We start from the raw sequence: 18,783 nt of genomic DNA, 5'->3' as shown, positions 1-18,783 counted from the left end.
CAAAAATTTTAAAAAAGAATTCTTCGATGAAAAACAATTTTGACAGCTCTTTAAATTCCACGCCCCCTTCCAGCCTTAATTTAAAAAGTGCAAACATACGAGTATTTGTAAACAGAATTGAACTGAATCCATTTGGGGTATGAAAATATAAATTCTGAATAAGTGAAATAGTTTAAAAAATTTGGAAAAATTTTCATGATTTTCAGTGGAGTCTTCCCTTAACAGAGGTGCATCTATGTAAGTAAAGTACGACTTAACGGGCTAGCACATTTTATTTTACATTTAACGAGCTACACAACCGTTTTATTTAACATCTCACTCATCGCCCTCCTTTTTCGCCATTATTTCTTTTCCTTGGGTATAGGAAGTGAAGGACTTTACTTTTCTTCTATATATGAACTAGATGTGTGTATGAATTCATTTATACTGTACAAGCAAAATGTAATATTATCTTTATTCAATAGCAATAATTCGTCATCATTGCTATTGCATCATACCCATGTACGTAAATGAAACCTGTCCCTGATAGAGAGTTCAAGGCAAAATTTGTCAGCTATTTTTCGCCCAAATTGAATTTCCACGCTGACTAACCTCAGAAGTTTAAAGCATTATTACATAAATACCAGTATTATTCCATAAGACTTTTGTGCACTCTTTTACAAATATAGCTAAATCTCCATATAAATTTTGCTGAAAGGGAAAACTTTCATGGGCATGATACATAGAATTGATTAATAAAAGAATATGACACTGCAAATAAAAATCCTAGCAATTTAATTAGTTTTTATCAGTGATTTATTAATTTGTTCCAAGTTGTCCAAGTGTATAACGAATGTATAAAAATTGTAAAAAGTTGTATATAAAACATTTTGTAATTTGAAAAATAAGTAATCCTCTCATCACTTCATCAGTATTGAAATATTAATACATTATTCTGTTATTTATTACAAAATTAGTTATTGTGTTTCTTTGGCTATGAACTACCAATGACGTGGAACTGTCTTGTTAACAATCCTATAGCGTTAAAAGTAATATCGTTTACCTATCTTCATCTACCCAATTAATAACCTAAAATTCAAAACAAACAGTTTTTCTTGGTGTTTCAATTTCCATTTTGAGGAGTGTACGTCAAAACAAACGCACAGAAATGGAGAAATTGGGTTTGGTAGCGTTATTAAGGAAAGTATATTTTAGTTTATAAAAATATAAAATGTGTGTCTTTTATGCCAAATATTGTTTATATACAATATATCGTTGAAAACTAAAAGGAGTAAGAAATCAGAATGTGTCTACATTTCAAGACCTACATTTTTGACGAAAATTTTCGTTTAAATAATTCATAAATATAAGAGACCGGAGTAGCTCAGTGGAGGTGCTTGCCTACTGATCCAGAGCTGCGCTAAGGCGTGGATTCGATTCCCACTTGGGCTGATTACGTGATTTGATTTTTTTCGACGACCATAAGACGAATGTGAGGTAATCTACGGCCTCATCTCGCCAAATACCATCTCGCTATTACCAATTCATTCGATGCTAAATAACCGAGTAGTTTATAGAGCGTCCTTAAATGACTTACTAAAAAAATCTTAAAACAGAGCCCTTGTATCGTATTGATCACACAATACTCGAGTGCAGCTAATGTTGATAAACAAATACCGATCAAATTTTTACCTTGATAACAGATGATGGGGATTATTAGGTCAGTAAATACTGCTTTAGATTGTACGTCAGTATGCTTAGCCTTCAGAATTGTTTACTGCCGGCATGGCACTCGCTTAGATATCTTCCGATAAGTCATCCACTTGAGCACGATGAATTCACAACATGAGGTTCAGGTATACTGTAATTGTCATTTAGCACACAATGATGCTTATCAACAACTACTATCGTATTATAACAAGGGGTATTCTTCCTCAGACTCACAATACTAATTGTGGTGTTATATGTAATCTCTCTGAGGTTGCGTAGCCTATGTTATCAGCACTTGACTTGTGGCACACTTATTACAGTCGTGAGTATGAAGATCTGCATCGATAGCACTTATATGTCAAGAAAACAAGGAAGGAAAACAAAAAAGAAAGAATAGAAACAAAATGAAGATAGAGTAGTACATATATAATTTTTGCAGTGACAACTGTATTGCAATTTAAAAACAAGAGACGTACACTGTTATTTGCCCACAGTATTTAAAATAATTCCTATCTTTATCAATAATCCATTGCATCTTCCCGAAGACGATGATCGCCATCTGTGGCATCATTGTTGACCAGTAACCGAAGAAAGTGCCCCATAGAAAACAAACATATGAGTTATATTGTCGACGTCTCAAAAGCTCTAGTTTCATAAGGTGGGTATTCTAGTATCTCAAACTTTCACATGCCTAGTAAACTCCCCACAGCGAATTATATTGAACTTGTGATTGATTTCTTTCATTTATATTGGAAGAGTTATGTAGAAAGAATGCCGGGGAGCAGATGGCCGAAAGCAGTCTTAGGTAATCGCCCTATCGGAAGATAATTTTTAGGAGACTTTTAAAAAGATGGCATGAAACCATAGAGACCGCAATGGATCACTAGAACTGAAACTTGAACTGGTTGGTTATGATGATGATTATTATTATTAGGCCAACATGCAAGATTAATAATAATAATGGAAGAAACTAGTTCGATTAATTAAAATGTGTCTCAGTGAAACGTACAGCAGAGTCCGTATAGGTCAGTTTCTGTCGGATGCTTATTCAATTCACTGCGAGCTAAAGCAAGGAGATGTACTATCACCTTTACTTTTTAACTTTGCTCTAGAATATGCCATTAGGAAAGTCCAAGTAACAGAAAGGGCTTGGAAGTGAACAGGTTAAATCAGCTTCTTGTCTATGCGGATGACGTGAATATGTTAGGAGAAAATCCACAAAATGTTAGGAAAAACACGGAAATTTTACTGGAAGCAAGTAAAGAGATAGGTTTGGAAGTAAATTCCGAGAAGATAAAGTATATGATTATGTCTTGTGACTAGGATATTGTACGAAATGGAAATATACAAATTGGAAATTTATCCTTCGAAGAGATGGAAAAATGCAAATATCTGGGAGCAACAGTAACAAATATATTAGGCCTATATGATACTCGTGAAGAAATTAAACGCAGAATAAATATGGGCAAAGCCTGTAATTATTCGGTTGAGAAGCTTTTGTCATCTAGTCTGCTGTCAAAAAAATCTGAAAGGTAGAATTTATGAAACAGTTATATTACCGGTTGTTCTGTATGGTTGTGAAACTTGGACGCTCACTTTGAGAGTGGAATAGAGGTTAAGTGTGTTTGAGAATAAGGTTCTTAGGAAAATATTTGGGAATAAGAGGGATGAAGTTACAAGAGAATGGAGAAAGTTACACAACGCAGAACTACATGCATTGTATTCTTCACCTGACATAATTAGGAACATTAAATCCAGACGTTTGAGATGGGCAGGGCATGTAGCACGTATGGGCGAATCTATAAATGCATATAGAGTGTTAGTTGGGAGGCCGGAAGGAAAAAGACCTTTGGAGAAGCCGAGATGTAGATGGGAGGATAATATTAAAATGGATTTGAGGGAGGTGGGATATGATGATAGATACAGGATTAATCTTGCACAGGATAGGGACCAATGGCGGGCTTATGTGAGGGTGGCAATGAACCTGCGAGTTCCTTAAAAGCCATAAATACGTAAGGTGACAACTAAAACAAGGTGACTATTGGCAAAGAATTGTCATAAAATTAGATGAAAAGAGATACATATTTACTACAAATTAATCAAGAGAACAGAAGCAACGAAAGTTAATAGAAAAATTTCATTGAGAATATCATGAGAGCACGTGAATTCTACATCACAAATTATTGCCCATACAATTCTATTATAAATTCGGCGATACCAAAAAGTGATACTGTACTATATATCGATTTGGCACTGGACGTGACTGTTTGAGTATTTACTTCGTAATACTGGATTACTTATGTTAACCGGTACCTTATTATTTGATAGCCCATGTTAATAGATGAAATACATGGATATGGAGTACTTCAGGGCTTGCCAAAATTTGAAGTTAATTGAGAATATACTTTTAGATACTGGTAAGTGACAATTACGCCCCACTTTCGAATCCTGAGCAATACATATTCACACACAACGCCCTCGGTATTGTAGCTGTTAGCTTGTCATTGGACCCGATGTTCGAGTGTTCAAATCTGGCGAGGACAATAAAAATCTTTAGCACGTCTTTCTTCGAAAGATAATTAAATCTGGCAGGACCGCATCATATATTTAATGTACGTAGAAGAACCATATTTGAGGAGGTACTTTTCAAATCTTATTGAGTCTACTTTTTGACGTAATCGAGTTTTATATCATTTCCGCATATTTTGAACACGCTCTATCCAATGGTGAAGTCAATTCGCGTCTAACTGTATTAGGTCCCATGTAAACAAGGCTTGAAATATAGCGTTCACTTCAAATCGTATTTTGTCCACTTCTTCGTTCATTTCAAACCATATTAAGTCCTCGTCAATATAAAAAGGCAGTTTTTTGCGTAAAGTTTTTTGCACTGAATGATTTGGCGCTAATTATTAACTGTCTATTATCGCCCAATGTCAGTTGAGTATTTGTTACCAGTGTGTGAAGGTTTGTTTTTGCTATACGCTGTTAATTAAAGAAGATGGAAGGAGAAATTGCTATAAGAGAGAACAGCAGAGGTTGCAGAAAAAACTGAAAACTAAAACTGCGAGACATAAGCAATCTGAATTTCGATAATTAAATTTATTACTCTGTTTGTGGTTATTGCAGTGAGCCATTGTTAGTTATTAATAGAACGTTATGGAGTCTAGAACAAGTTCATCACACTGCAAACTCTGACACGAAAACACATTCAATTGAATGCCCTTAGAATTGTATTTTATTTTCAGGAATCGCGATAAAGATCCTGACCAAACGTTGCTTGACCCACTGATGAGCGCTTCCATTGTTATACAAATCCTGTACACTACCTATGTAAGGGCAAGGAGGAATTCTTTGGTACTGCAAACAAAAATGAACAGGATCGTAGGCTTTCTTTACTGATTCATGTTTCACATCCCAGAACCTATACTGTAGGCGTCCCACAACACCTTAAATTGAACAAGACTTTGTTTTACAAAATATTTAATACAAAATTTAACTTAGGATTTGGTACCCCAGCAAAGACCGATGTAGTTACTGCCAGAGGATGTTGCACAAAATTCAGAATGCCAAGGAAGAAGAAAAAATTCAATCCATTACTTAATTACTTACTTACTGGCTTTTAAGGAACCCGGAGGTTCATTGCCGCCCTCACATAAGCCCGCCATTGGTCCCTATCCTGAGCAAAATTCATCCATTCTCTATCATCATATCCCACCTCCCTCAAATCCATTTTACTATTTCCTTCCCATCTACGTCTCGGTCTCCCTAAAGGTCTTTTTCCCTCCGGCCTCCCAACTAACACTCTGTATGCATTTCTGGATTCGCCCATACGTGCTACATGCCCTGCCCATCTCATACGTCTGGATTTAATGTTCCTAATTATGTCAGGTGAAGAATACAATGTGTGCAGTTCTGTGTTGTGTAACTTTCTCCATTCTCCTGTAACTTCATCCCTTTTAGCCCCAAATATTTTCCTAAGCACCTTATTCTCAAACATCCTTAACCTATATTCCTCTCTCAAAGTGAGAGTCCAAGTTTCACAACCATAAAGAACAACCGGTAATATAACTGTTTTATAAATTCTAACTTTCAGAGTTTTTGACAGCAGACTGGATGATAAAAGCTTTTCAACCGAATAATAACAGACATTTCCCATATTTATTCTGTGTTTAATTTCCTCCCGAGTATCATTTATATTTGTTACTGTTGCTCCAAGATATTTGAACTTCTCCACCTCTTCAAAAGATAAATTTCCAATTTTTATATTTCTATTTCGTACAATATTCTCGTCACGAGACATAATCATATACTTTGTCTTTTCGGGATTTACTTCCAAACCTATCTCTTTACTTGCTTCCAATAAAATTCCCATGTTTTCCCTAATCTTTTGTGGATTTTCTCCTAACATATTCACGTCATCCGCATAGACAAGCAGCTGATGTAACGCGTTCAATTCCAAACCCTCTCTGTTATCCTGGACTTTCCTAATGGCATACGCTAGAGCAAAGTTAAAAAGTAAAGGTGATAGTGCATCTCCTTGCTTTAGCCCACAGTGAATTGGAAACGCATCTGACAGAAACTGACCTATACGAACTCTGCTGTACTTTTCACTGAGACACATTTTAATTAATCGAACTAGTTTCTTGTGAATACCAAATTCAATAAGAATATCATATAAAACTTCTGTCTTAACCGAGTCATATGCCTTTTTGAAATCTATGAATAACTGATGCACTGTACCCTTATACTCCCATTTTTTCTCCAATATCTGTCGAATACAAAATATCTGGTCAATAGTTTATCTATTACGCCTAAAACCACACTGATGATCCCCAATAATTTCATCTACATATGGAGTTAATCTCCTCAAAAGAATATTGGACAATTACTTAATTACAAATTCATACATTGAGGGCTAAGTCTTTTCACCAAATTATGAAGGAGAAGAAAGTGAGGATACTGTCATTTTGTTTCGACATGCAGCAGGTGCAGGTGCTTCCGAAGTTATCGGTAGGGATGTCTTGATACTCCAGACATATAAGCCATTATTGTCTGTGTGTAACATGTATAGAAAACTCAGCTACATCTCATTTTTATGTGTGGAATGAAAACAGTCCGGCAGAGGATCAGTAAGTTGAAGTAGCATCTGCTGTGTGTAATTTTTAGAAAAGATTGAATATCCAGAACAAACAGAAAGCTTAACATTATTCTCTGATGGCTGCTGTGGCCAAAACAAGCATATGCATGTTGTTCACGTATTAGTTTTGTTTCTGCTTCTTAGAAGCCTTTTCATTTAAAGGAAAGAAGCATGTATTTCCCAGTAAGAGGCCACTCCTATCTTCCTGCTGACCGGGTTTTCGGGATATTGGAGAAACACTTAAGAAGGTATGAGAAAATAGTAGCCTATCCCCCATACAATATGCTAAACTTTATGAAACCATTAGTCTGTACATGCATGCACAAATAGTTGGGAAATCAAGAATAAGTCACTTCTACTACACCTGAAAAAACTTGTTGGGATCAACGATATGAAACGAATATTGCTGAAGAAAATCATGAAAAATGAACAGTTTAATGCATTAAAGAATATGGAACCCACATACCACATGGATGTTCCGTCAAAGAAATATAGCTCTGTTTTGGAAAAGGGTACAAAACTGGATGAAATACCAGATCCATTGATGATGCCTCTACAAAGAAACTCAAAAGAGAAGAAAATTAATATAGACAATTTATTTAAGAAAAGGTATGAAGACGACTGGAGAACTAATGATGACCTGAACTTCAAATCAGAATTTTGGGTGATCGAACACACACTCTTGAGACCGACGAAGATATGATAATGTGTGATTGCTTGGAAGATGGAGGAGGATTGTCACAACTTTGAAATAATAATTAAATTCAATATTTTCTTACATGTTAAACCGCCCTGTATACTAAATTGTATGATAGCACTTTTCTTATCAGCCTTTTTTTTCAGAGTAAGACAATCAAACGTCTAAAGAAAAATTAACCTATACATTATATTTGATTTATGTTAACGAATTTGATAAATTTGAAGCATATTCAAAATTCAGAATTCATTTATGTTATCTTCCACATCAAACCATATTATGTCCATAATGTTTTCTTGATTATCAATAACCCCATTTTGAAAATGATTTCAATGAAAGTAGATTCTGAATCTCGAAATCTATAAATAGTTTTGGACACTTGAAATTTAAATTTATCTCCAAGGGTTTAGGAGTTAACGGTTTTTCTTCTCTCCTGAAAATTTTGCTTTAATGGACATAATACGATTTGAAAAGTACCTCCTCATTTCTGAATGAGAGGTTATCTAAAAAAAATATCAGCAATTCATCACACTCATAAAAGTACAGCATTGCACATAGGATAACGAGGTTATATTAGTGGGATAGGTTCTCGTGGGACTTTCCCACCTTACATTTTTAATCCACCTATTCTGACGTGGCTTTAATTGTTTATTGTAATCTGCTACTTCAATCTGTGTAGCAACATTGAAAACAGTTGCATATTATTACATTCGTGCTGAACCTTTATGTTCACGTGTGTATGTCGTGATAGTAAGCACTCTATCAGATCCAGATAAAGTTACATATCGTTGTAAAATAACCCATTATAATAAATTATTTTCTTATAAAACGAAAGAGAATAGACAATTATAGAAGCTGTCGTGTGGCAGGCTGTAATGCACACGAGATGAACATGAGAATCACGTGAATGTATAAATGCTCTTCCGTTGCCCATGTGATGTCAAGGCATGGTTTTGATTCGTTAAAACCCACATCATGGGAAAAGCCAGGGGTAAAAAGCCTTGTCGGAGGAAGTCGCAATTAGAAGAACATATTTATGAATTTGTTCTAACGTTCCTTAAGGGGTTAGGTACAGCTTACAGCAGTAAAATTTTGGAAATATTCAACATTTTTTTCCCTTCCATTGCTTCCAGGGTGTTCTGTGCTGATGACCGCTACGTAGAGTATACTTCACCAGGATTTCACTATTATTCTAACCTTGACTTCAAGGGGTAGTATGTAGTAGAATAGTACGCCGTAATGCATCAGTGATAGCGTAGTACGTTGATTCCTGGCGATGTTAATGAAGGAATTTGTCTTCACACTGGTTATGTCTCTATTGTCTTGTGATCATCTAAGCTATCTTTGCGATGGTACGATAATGAAAATTAGTATGTGTAAAACACTGTCCTTCTGTTATATTAAAAAAATATTTTTACGATCTAAAAAATTATATATATATATATATATATATACCTTTTCAAAATTCAAAATGGTGACAGTTCACTGTGCACTGATGAAGCGTTTCCCTCATAACTAAAAAATTATCCAACATTTTGTTATGAAATTTTTTTGTGTGTATTTGTGCATGTCATATCTACAATATGATGCAAAATCACTTCTCTACCTTTGACAGATTGCCTGAGGAAAAATAAATTCCTTTAAAAATAGTCTTCTAACACAAAAAAAATTATTTATTAAGGAATGTAAACATAACTTTCAGAAATAAAATAAAAGAGAGAGAAAATGAAAAAGTTAACAAGTTTATGAGTTATGAGGGAAATCCTTTATCACTGCACAGTGAACTGCCACCGTTTTTAATTTTGAAAAGATATATATATATATATATATATAAATAATTTTTTAGACCGTAAAAATATTTTTTTCATATAGCAGGAGGACAGTGTTTTGCACATAACAATTTTCCTTATTGTACAAGATAGAGTAATGGAGGAAAAAAATGTTATTTCCAAAAATTTTACTGCTGTAAGCTGTACTTAACCCCTTAACAGATTATTTTTTGCAAACAGAATTTGTAATATTAATTAACATTATCATTATCTTCGACTAAATGAGGATAATAAAATCCTGCATTTCGAACGAAAAAATATATATAATTTTGTTAATCAAATAATATGTTTGTTATAGCTCATTAGCCCAGAAAAAATGTCGCCATTGATAAAACCTCAGATTAGTCACTATTCTGCCGTAATAATAAAAAATATAGCTAAAAGGCTCAAAATAAATTCAATGATAGATATTTCGTAAAAAAAAAGAAACGGACGTAGCACATTATTACAGGACGAACAGAAACAGGAATGTGTTAGTTTGAAAGACCTCCTAAAATTATAGTGGATCGTAGTTAGCCACATTATCTAACAGTGGAAAGAAGCTTTTCTGCTCTGCACGGAACCTTAGACGTTGAAACGTAGAGCATGGGTGTCCAAACGCCTATAGAACCAGAAGATATTGCACGTCAAGCATGCTCTACTGAGGTCAATAACTTTCCATATAAAATAGGAAAAACGACCTTAAAGAATATGCACTGCGGGTTGCTTACGCCAGGGGTTACCTGGTACGTGTTACAATTGGACACCTATGACTTAGAGCAGTGGTTGTCAGCACTCGATGAAATGGTTAAAGGGTAAGCGGAGCCGTCCCGTGTACCCCGTCTTGCAGCAGGAAGAGGTAGAGAGCATAACCGCTAGCAGCTACGAATGCACTGTAGTGCAGTGTGTTCCCCGTGGGTAAGAGACGTTAGCCCCAGGGTGTTCTGTGCTGATAACCGCTACGTAGAGTATACTTCACCAGGATTTCACTATTATTCTAACCTTGACTTCAAGGGGTAGTATGTAGTAGAATAGTACGCCGTAATGCATCAGTGATAGCGTAGTACGTTGATTCCTGGCGATGTTAATGAAGGAATTTGTCTTCACACTGGTTATGTCTCTATTGTCTTGTGATCATCTAAGCTATCTTTGCGATGGTCCTGCGTAGTGCTGACCTAACGTTCAGCGAGCTATTTAATGTTAGATTGCGAGACATTCTTTGGTATTAGGCCAGGGCCACATGGCCTTTTATTAATTGGTTATTTTACAACGTTTTATCAACTGTTGTGTTTATCTAGCGTCTGAATGAGATGAAGTTGATAACGCCAACGAAATGAGTCCGGGGTCCAGCGCCGAAAATTATCCAGCATTTTGTCTTAATGGTTAGAGGGAAAACCCCGAAAAATAGTCAAGCGGGTAACTTTTCCCAATCAGTCATATGGGCTGTAGAGCATTAGATATACAGGATATTCCACGAATTATGACTCGCCCTTTAGGAATGAGTTCTATACGTAATTTGAGCAACAATTTTTCATATGAATATGGGTCCAATTATCATTTTCTTTTTATTTTCAAAAAAATCTGTACGTTTTACTATGAACCAAGCTTGTAGCCTATCGGTTCTTAATACGAACAGTGGAGTCTCCAGTAAGGGGTATGGAGTAAGCTAGGTAAAATCTGGTGTATTGCTGCGCTCTTCAACTATGCTTAGCTACAAAATGCTACGTGCGCGATTTACATCCGTAAGCCCAAATGCTCTGAAGTGGGAGGAGGAACATTTTAAATATCCTGGCGTTCAACAACCACATGATTGAACAATCCAGAATTTAGTGAAAAAAGGGAGAGGAAATCGGCTCATCTTAATTAAAAATAAGGTGCATAAATCGTGTTCTGACGAAAAACTCGATATAGGCTGTAGGCTACAATTTCTCCCATGAAATCGCGAAGAAAGTTAGCTCTACAGGTAGGTGTATTGAAGACCTCAGCTTGAAAAGCAACGAAATTGTTGCAACTAAAGCCTTGTAAGCAGTGGTTTAGTTGGACCGGAACGTTTTTGCTGCAAAAAAATGTAGCCTATGCATAAGACAACAGTGGTTCATAAATTGAATGAACTGGACCATTTTCATAGGGTTCAATTCTGTCGATAGAGGAAATACGACGAGCGCCTAGAAATCTTTTCAAAAGACGTGCAGTGTATACAATTCCAGTACTCATTATAAGCTAAGCTAATAAATTACACCTGAAATGCTATAAGTAGCGACATTTTCTTGTCTTAAGCTGAAGTGCAGAATCACCGCTAAATGGGCTGTTACTTGCCCATGTCACTTTTCGAACAGTAACATACTAATCGAAATCTTTTTCAGGCGTACATGCTCGTATACATGGATATAACGCTTGAAAACGTACGTCACTGGGATGTATATTCTGAGAGAGCCGGTGTAGATATGAGCAACCACTTATTCAACGTCGCAAATTTCTATCGCAATAATTAACAATAGATCCCTATTAGAAACAACAACAACCAAATTTCTTGGCTTAAAAATCGATAATGTGTTAAATTGAAAAAATAATATTAAATAAATTACCCCCAAACTAAATTCAGCTTGTTTTGCTATTAGAGCTATGCAAAAGATAGTAAATATCAATACCTTAAAAACAATATACTTTGCATACTTCCACTCGGTAATGAGTTTTGGAATAATATTCTGGGGAAATTCCACAGATAGTAACAATATATTTCTATTACAAAAAAGAGTAATTAGAATAATAGTAGGTGCGAAATCTAGGGAGTCGTGTAGGACTATTTTCAAAAAACTACAAATAATGCCCATGGCTTGTCAGTACATCTTTTCATTAATAGTCTTCCTCGTATGTAATCGTGAAAACTTTGTAACTAATTCAACAGTTCATAGCATAAATACACGTCAAAAAAATGACTTTCATACTCCATCGGCAAGTCTATCGTGCTATCAAAAAGGAGTGAGCTATATGGCAGTAAAATTTTTTCATAGCCTCCCTATCGATATAAAAAATGAAACTCAAAACATAAAATTATTTAGGGCCAAATTAAAGAAGTACCTAATTTCTCACGCCTTCTATTCTGTAGGTGAATTCATGACATTCAATAACACTTCATGAAATTGATACTAAAACTATGTGTTGTACTAGTAGACTATATTGTACATCTCGTCTGTATATATTTCATCTAGACTGTGACTATAAATTAAGATTTTATAATAGTATTAAGTTTTTTGACTTGTTCCATATTCTAGCTGTAAGCATGTATGAATACCATGGAATGTTAATAAATACAATACAATACAATACAATACAATACAATAGTTAAATTAAGGTTCGACATTATGTCTTTCCCTTCAGAAGAAAGGAAGTAGAACACAACGAAAATCACTGTTTAGAGCAGTGGTGACCAAGAGCATTCTTCGCTGCGCACAAAAGTATGCAAATAGTCCCAATGTTTGCAATGTCAATGTTGCTCTTATTTCCTTATATAATCGCGTGAATGGACACATGCTTCGCAAGAACAGTTGAGTTGGCTATCACTCGTTTAGAGACTTCTTCGTTCTGTTACCTAAATCTTGCGGGGTCACCTCATAGTCTAATAACAATGTGTTAAGATGAAGTAGGTTTTTAGAGTTTTGCACTTTAGTCTGTGAACTAAAGGAGAGAAGTAAAAATTATTCTGATACACCCTGTTGAACTGCTCGATGATTAATTCTCTTATTTTATTTTTAAAAGGAACAGAGTACACAAGTCGTAGAAATACAATATTTGAGAATTTATTGCTGGTTTTGCTATAATTTAGTTTGAAATTTCCTCTTGAATCCAACAGAGATAATATGTGAAATAGTTATGAGAAACATCGAAAGGTATGTGAATTTTTTAGGAATTTGACCTCATTATAAGACCGAAAATTACCTTAAATAATCACAAAAATATCATAATCTTATTTTATGGATATTTACAAGTACTCCTATGATAAGAGATTGATAAAATATGACTACTGTTTCACACTTAATATAAACTTATCAGCCTTGTGTTCGGACTACTACATACAGTATATAAGTCACAGATTCATATCCAGATTGTGTCTCATGGGACGCTTTGCAAGATGATCGCACTTGGCTTATGTCTTGTCGCCCTGGTGGCTGCAGCCAGCAGCGCCGCTGTAGTACATGACGCTCAGTCCAAAGCCTACACGTTTCCAGAGGGGTTTTTGCTCGGAGTAGCCACGGCCTCTTACCAGATTGAAGGAGCGTGGAACGAGGACGGTGAGTTAAGAGGAGGATGTGTGAAATTTCGACCAATTCTTGCCAAAAATTCCTTTTTGTTTTACTGACAAAATAAATCTACAGACCCTAATGTATCAGTAATGACGTCAAATTTAAATGCCTGCATTCTTTAACCCTTAAATTGACAAAGCTTCATTTCTCATACTAGTTTATTAAACCTTGTCGGAGCGTAAAGAAAACAACTATCGCAATGTCCATATTTTATATGTTGTACAATAGTAGTACATCGAAATGATAGCCGTCCAAATCTTGGATTTAAAATATGACATCCTAATCAATTCAAATGAACAAAAAAGAAAATGTAAATTAATATTAGAAAAATACATAATGAAATTTAAAAAAATAATATTCTGGGACAAGATGTGGTAGCTATCAAAACGATAAAAATTTATTGAAAATAAATAATATACACCGAATATTATGAAGATGAATAGATATAGTGATTGATGATATTCGATGAAGATTTTAAAATGGTTGATGCAATTGTCTGAAGAGTCTTTTCAGGAACCTTGTATTGTGAAATTTTAATTTTCCTATCAATTTTTTTATTGTTCTATTAAAATTATAGCATATAACCTATTAACCTGTTGTGTCCTATAGGATACTTTGTCAATGTAAGGGTTAAATTCTTTGTTGTTTACTTTCAAAATGATTTTTCGACACTTCCGTTTATAGCACATTTCAACATATTCAAAATCTAAGGGGTTCTATAAGCTGATTTTTTTTCAATATGCTCTATAAGTTATTGTTTTGACAATTCTGTCCGAAAACAGGTATGAACCTCACAAGTGATACTAACAAAGAACCACTTATGGGGCAACTAGGATAGAAGATAATGGGGTTGGGTGGCCAGTTCCTTTCCCCCTCCATTACATACAACGCGACTAGCTACTTATTACACTAATCAGACTTCAGATGCATACAAACAATTGTTCTTCCTCTGACACATATCGTCAAGTGAGATGTACTGCCTGATAATAGATGCTTTATAAAGTGTGCTTAATTAAATACACTATCAGATTCTTGATATCTTAGTAACCATTTGAAATAAAAATAATATCTGTGCAGTAGACACAAAAATATGAAAATTACATCTTGATCGAGTAAACATTTTCTTCATTGTTTGGTACACTCTTTTACCACTTGTATAATCACTGATTAACAATAACTTCTTTATTGTGTTAATGTAAAAAATACCTAGCTGACTATTTCGAGGTGGTGTCCCCACCAACTTGAAACTAGTCAATCAGATATTTTTATAATATTAAGACAGTAAAGAAGTTATTTTTAATTGATAAATATTTTCTTCCTTTTCTCTCAACACACAATTCTAAATATGAATACTCAGTATTTTTTAAAATATATGAAACGTGCTATACGCAGATTTGTGGATCATATACGTGAAATTTGTGCAAGGATAGAGATTTTGAACGATGACACATTTTCCAAGAAAAATTTCATAACTTCAAAACTACTTAGGTAACATCAATTACATTTTGTAGTATGTAGGCCTATACATATTCCAAGAGGAGCATGTGTTCAAAAAAGAAACTCTCTAGTAAAAAAATTGTAGAAGTTGGAATTTTAACCAGTCTCCTCTCTAAATCTGACAATCTGATGATGCTGAAATCTAAAATGTTGTTTCACTTACTAGGAGAAAAAGTTAGCAAACATTTAGTCCACTCTCGCTTCATTACGCGCTATATTCTATGTCTAATCAGAATTGTTTTTGTCCAGTGATTTTTTTATATATCTTTGTTATTATCCATCGAAACTCAAAATACAACCTTATTGTCCAATTATCAAACAAATAAAATTAGCAATATTAAAAAAGTCTATAAATTTTGTTGAGTAAATACACATTTAAATATTACTAAAGTGCATCAAGACTATTTTCTTCGAACTTTTAAATCTTTTACTATTTCTTTCTTCAGCATATTATTTTATTTTACACCTTTTATTGGTAAGCTACATAAATATATCATTATTATCAGGATCCTCAGGGTAGGTATTCACAAATACTTATATTTGTTACTAATAATTCGAGTAAGTTTTTATCACATTAATATTTCTGCTTGCCATCATAACGACCGCGTTAACCGTTGTTCTTTCACTGACCTTTTTATAAGATCTTTAGGAATTCTAGTAGGTGGGAATGAAGGGAAAGAGCATATATTATAATCTTGTTTTACTAAGAAGTGTTTCTCTCTTTTGATATATTCGCTGATCGTTTCCGCTTTATCTCTCAAATGAAATGAGAAAATAAAGCAAAGTACAAAACTAATTTTGACAAATAAATTCTAGCATTAAAAAGCAAAGTGTGACCACGGGTATGCAGGAAAATGAGTGCATATGCAATGAAAGAGGGAGAATTCTCTTCTGAATTTATAGCGAATATAATCACAAAAGTTCCGCGCCTTGGCGTCGTGGTCAAAGGCATGCTGCCGAGGACTCGCGTTAAGGAATGCGCGCTGGTTCGAGTCCTAATGGGGGAAGAAATTTTCTCATGAAATTTCGGCCAGTGTATGGGACCGGTGCCCACCCAGCATCGTGATGCATTTGGGGAGCTACGATAGGTAGCGAAATCCGGTTGCGAATGGCAGCTATAACGGCTGGGGGGAACATCGTGCTAACCACACGATACCTCCAACTGGTTGGATGATCGTCCACCTCTGCTTTGGCATGTGGGCGTGAGGCCAGCAGCTGGCTGGTAGGTCTAGGCCCTTCATGGGCTGTAGCCCCACGGATTATTATTATTATTATTTTTATTATTATTATTATTATCATTATCACAAAAATAAACACTCTGTCTTTCTTTAAGGTAAGGGCGTAAATATCTGGGATACTCAGGTACACAACAGGTCCTACCTGATTGTTGACCATTCTACTGGCGACGTAGCGTGCGATGCGTACCATAAGTACAAAGACGATGTCCAACTCTTAAAGGAAATGGGGGTAAGTACAAAGAGAATCTATATTATTAATAAGGGAATACCAATATGTTAATGTATTGCTTTCTTAAAATATTAATCTTGGGTCCCGCATGATACTAAATTTTATTGAAAACTAATTTGTTATCCTGGAGAAATATTTTTTTATTTTAGTAGGTTATTTTACGACTCTTTATCAACATCTTAGTTTTTTAGAGTCTGAATGATATGAAGGATATGAAGGTGGTAATGCCGGTGAAATGAGTCCGGGGTCCATCACTGATAGTTACTCAGCATTTGCTAATATTGGATTGAGGGAAAAACCCGGAAAAAACCTCAACCAGATAACGTGCCCCAACCGGGAATCGAACCACTTGGTTTGGCGGCCAGATACGCTAACCGTTACTCCACAGGCGTGGGCCTGGAGAAATATCTTTGCAAATTGTAATAATAAAAAGTAATCACTACACGATATTAACGAGCCCAAATGATCGAAATTGAGGCCTAAACGTAATTTGTTTGCACGGCATGGGTTCTTACATCTGACCGAGGGCATATTATTCGTTATTATTAAGTTTTAATATATTAAAACTTTCACTCGAAATTAAATTGGAAATTAATTTTTCCCAAAACGCTTAGAAGTTATCTAAAAACCTAAAATTCTTTAGACAGTAAAGTAGCAGCGTTGGACCTGAAAATTTCTGGAAGTCATTTCGCAACAAATATTGATTTAAATTATTACTTTTTACTCAAGGCTTCCCCCCCACACTTCGAAAATAATTTTTCTATGGTGAATAATAAGTTATTATTATACTTTATTAATAAAAGCAATGTCACATATGCGATTGAAATATTTACGAAAGTAATGCATTGCTGTCACGAAATTTTAATTCGTGATGTAGCATGTAGTGTAATGGAATTTGTTATTGCGTCATATCTTTGATAGACTCCCGTTATTTTAACACCATTGCATTAATACACGCCATTTCTCCATTCTGTTGAGGTCACCACCGATTCAAATTTCTCTATGAACGGAAAGTAGTCTTATGCCAGACAAGCTAAAGCTTTGATATTTTTTTATAGTTTTAAACATGAAACGGAATCTCAAATATACTCCATAAATAATATTGTTTTTGTAGCCACCTCAGCAACTATGTCCATTTGCGCCCTTGAAGTGGTTAGGTACAGCTTACAGCAGTAAAATTTTTGGTAATATTCAACATTTTTTTCCTCCATTACTGTAGCTCGTGCAATAATGAAAATTGGTACCCACGTGTAAAACACTGTCCTTCTGCTATAAGAAAAAATTATTTTTACAATTTAAAAAAATTATTTATATATATATATATATTTTTTTTTTTCAAAATTCATAACGGTGGTAGTTCACTGTGCAGTGATGAAGCTTTTCCCTCATAACTCATAAACTTGTTAACTTTTTATGTTCTCTCTTTTTTATTTTATTGCTAAAACTCATGTTTACTATATCATGCACTTTCAACTACATTCCTTAGTAAATAATATATATATTTTTAATTTTGTGTTAGAAGAAAATGCTGATATTTGACAATTTTTAAAATGAATTTATTTTTTATCAGACAATCTATCAAATGTAGAAAGTGATCTTACGTAATGTTTTAGATATGACATGCATAAATACACACAAAAAATTTCATCACAAAATGTTGAATAGTTTTTTTTTTAGGTATGTGGAAAACGCTTCATCTCTGCACATTGAAATGAATTATGAAAAAAATGTAAATAATTTTTTTACGTCGTAAAAATAATTTTTCTTATAGCAGAAGGCCAGTGTCTTACACATACTAATTTTCATTATTGTACAAGATACAGTAATGGAGGAAAATAATGTTGAATATTTCCAAAATTTTACTGCTGTAAGCTGTACCTAACTCCTTAACAAATGGCGATAAAAAATAAAACGCTTATTCGTTGTTATGGTTGGAGAAAGAGAACTTTTAAAATTTTCAGTAAAATCAGTTATTATACCGCAGTAAATTAAACCACAGTAAACTGAAAATAGACATTTCACCATGCGCTCTTAGTATAGCGACTCCCACCGGGAGAGTAATAAGGATAGGAAGCCTGTGTAGCAAATTTGTGCAATTCAAAAGAGAATTCCAGGCAAAATTTGTGACGTTAATTAATTTGAAAAATGTTGTAAAGTACTAATTTACCTTTTAAAATACATAAAACT

General features: G+C 34.5%; 1 protein-coding gene across 1 annotated transcript in view; it reads left to right on the top strand.

The window, feature by feature from the left end:
* The first annotated feature begins 13,420 nt into the window (after window positions 1–13,420).
* LOC138708986 (myrosinase 1-like) overlaps window positions 13,421–18,783 on the top strand; it is a 29,154-nt gene continuing 23,791 nt past the window's right edge. Inside the window, exons 1-2 of the mRNA XM_069839410.1 lie at window positions 13,421–13,620; window positions 16,463–16,596. Of these exons, the coding sequence (XP_069695511.1) occupies window positions 13,461–13,620; window positions 16,463–16,596 (294 nt within the window). The 5' untranslated portion in view covers window positions 13,421–13,460. The remainder of the gene's footprint in view (window positions 13,621–16,462; window positions 16,597–18,783) is intronic.

This window comes from Periplaneta americana, chromosome 11 (assembly GCF_040183065.1).
Source record: "Periplaneta americana isolate PAMFEO1 chromosome 11, P.americana_PAMFEO1_priV1, whole genome shotgun sequence".
In the NCBI taxonomy this organism is placed as follows: domain Eukaryota; kingdom Metazoa; phylum Arthropoda; class Insecta; order Blattodea; family Blattidae; genus Periplaneta; species Periplaneta americana.
This window is presented reverse-complemented; position numbering and strand designations above follow the sequence as displayed.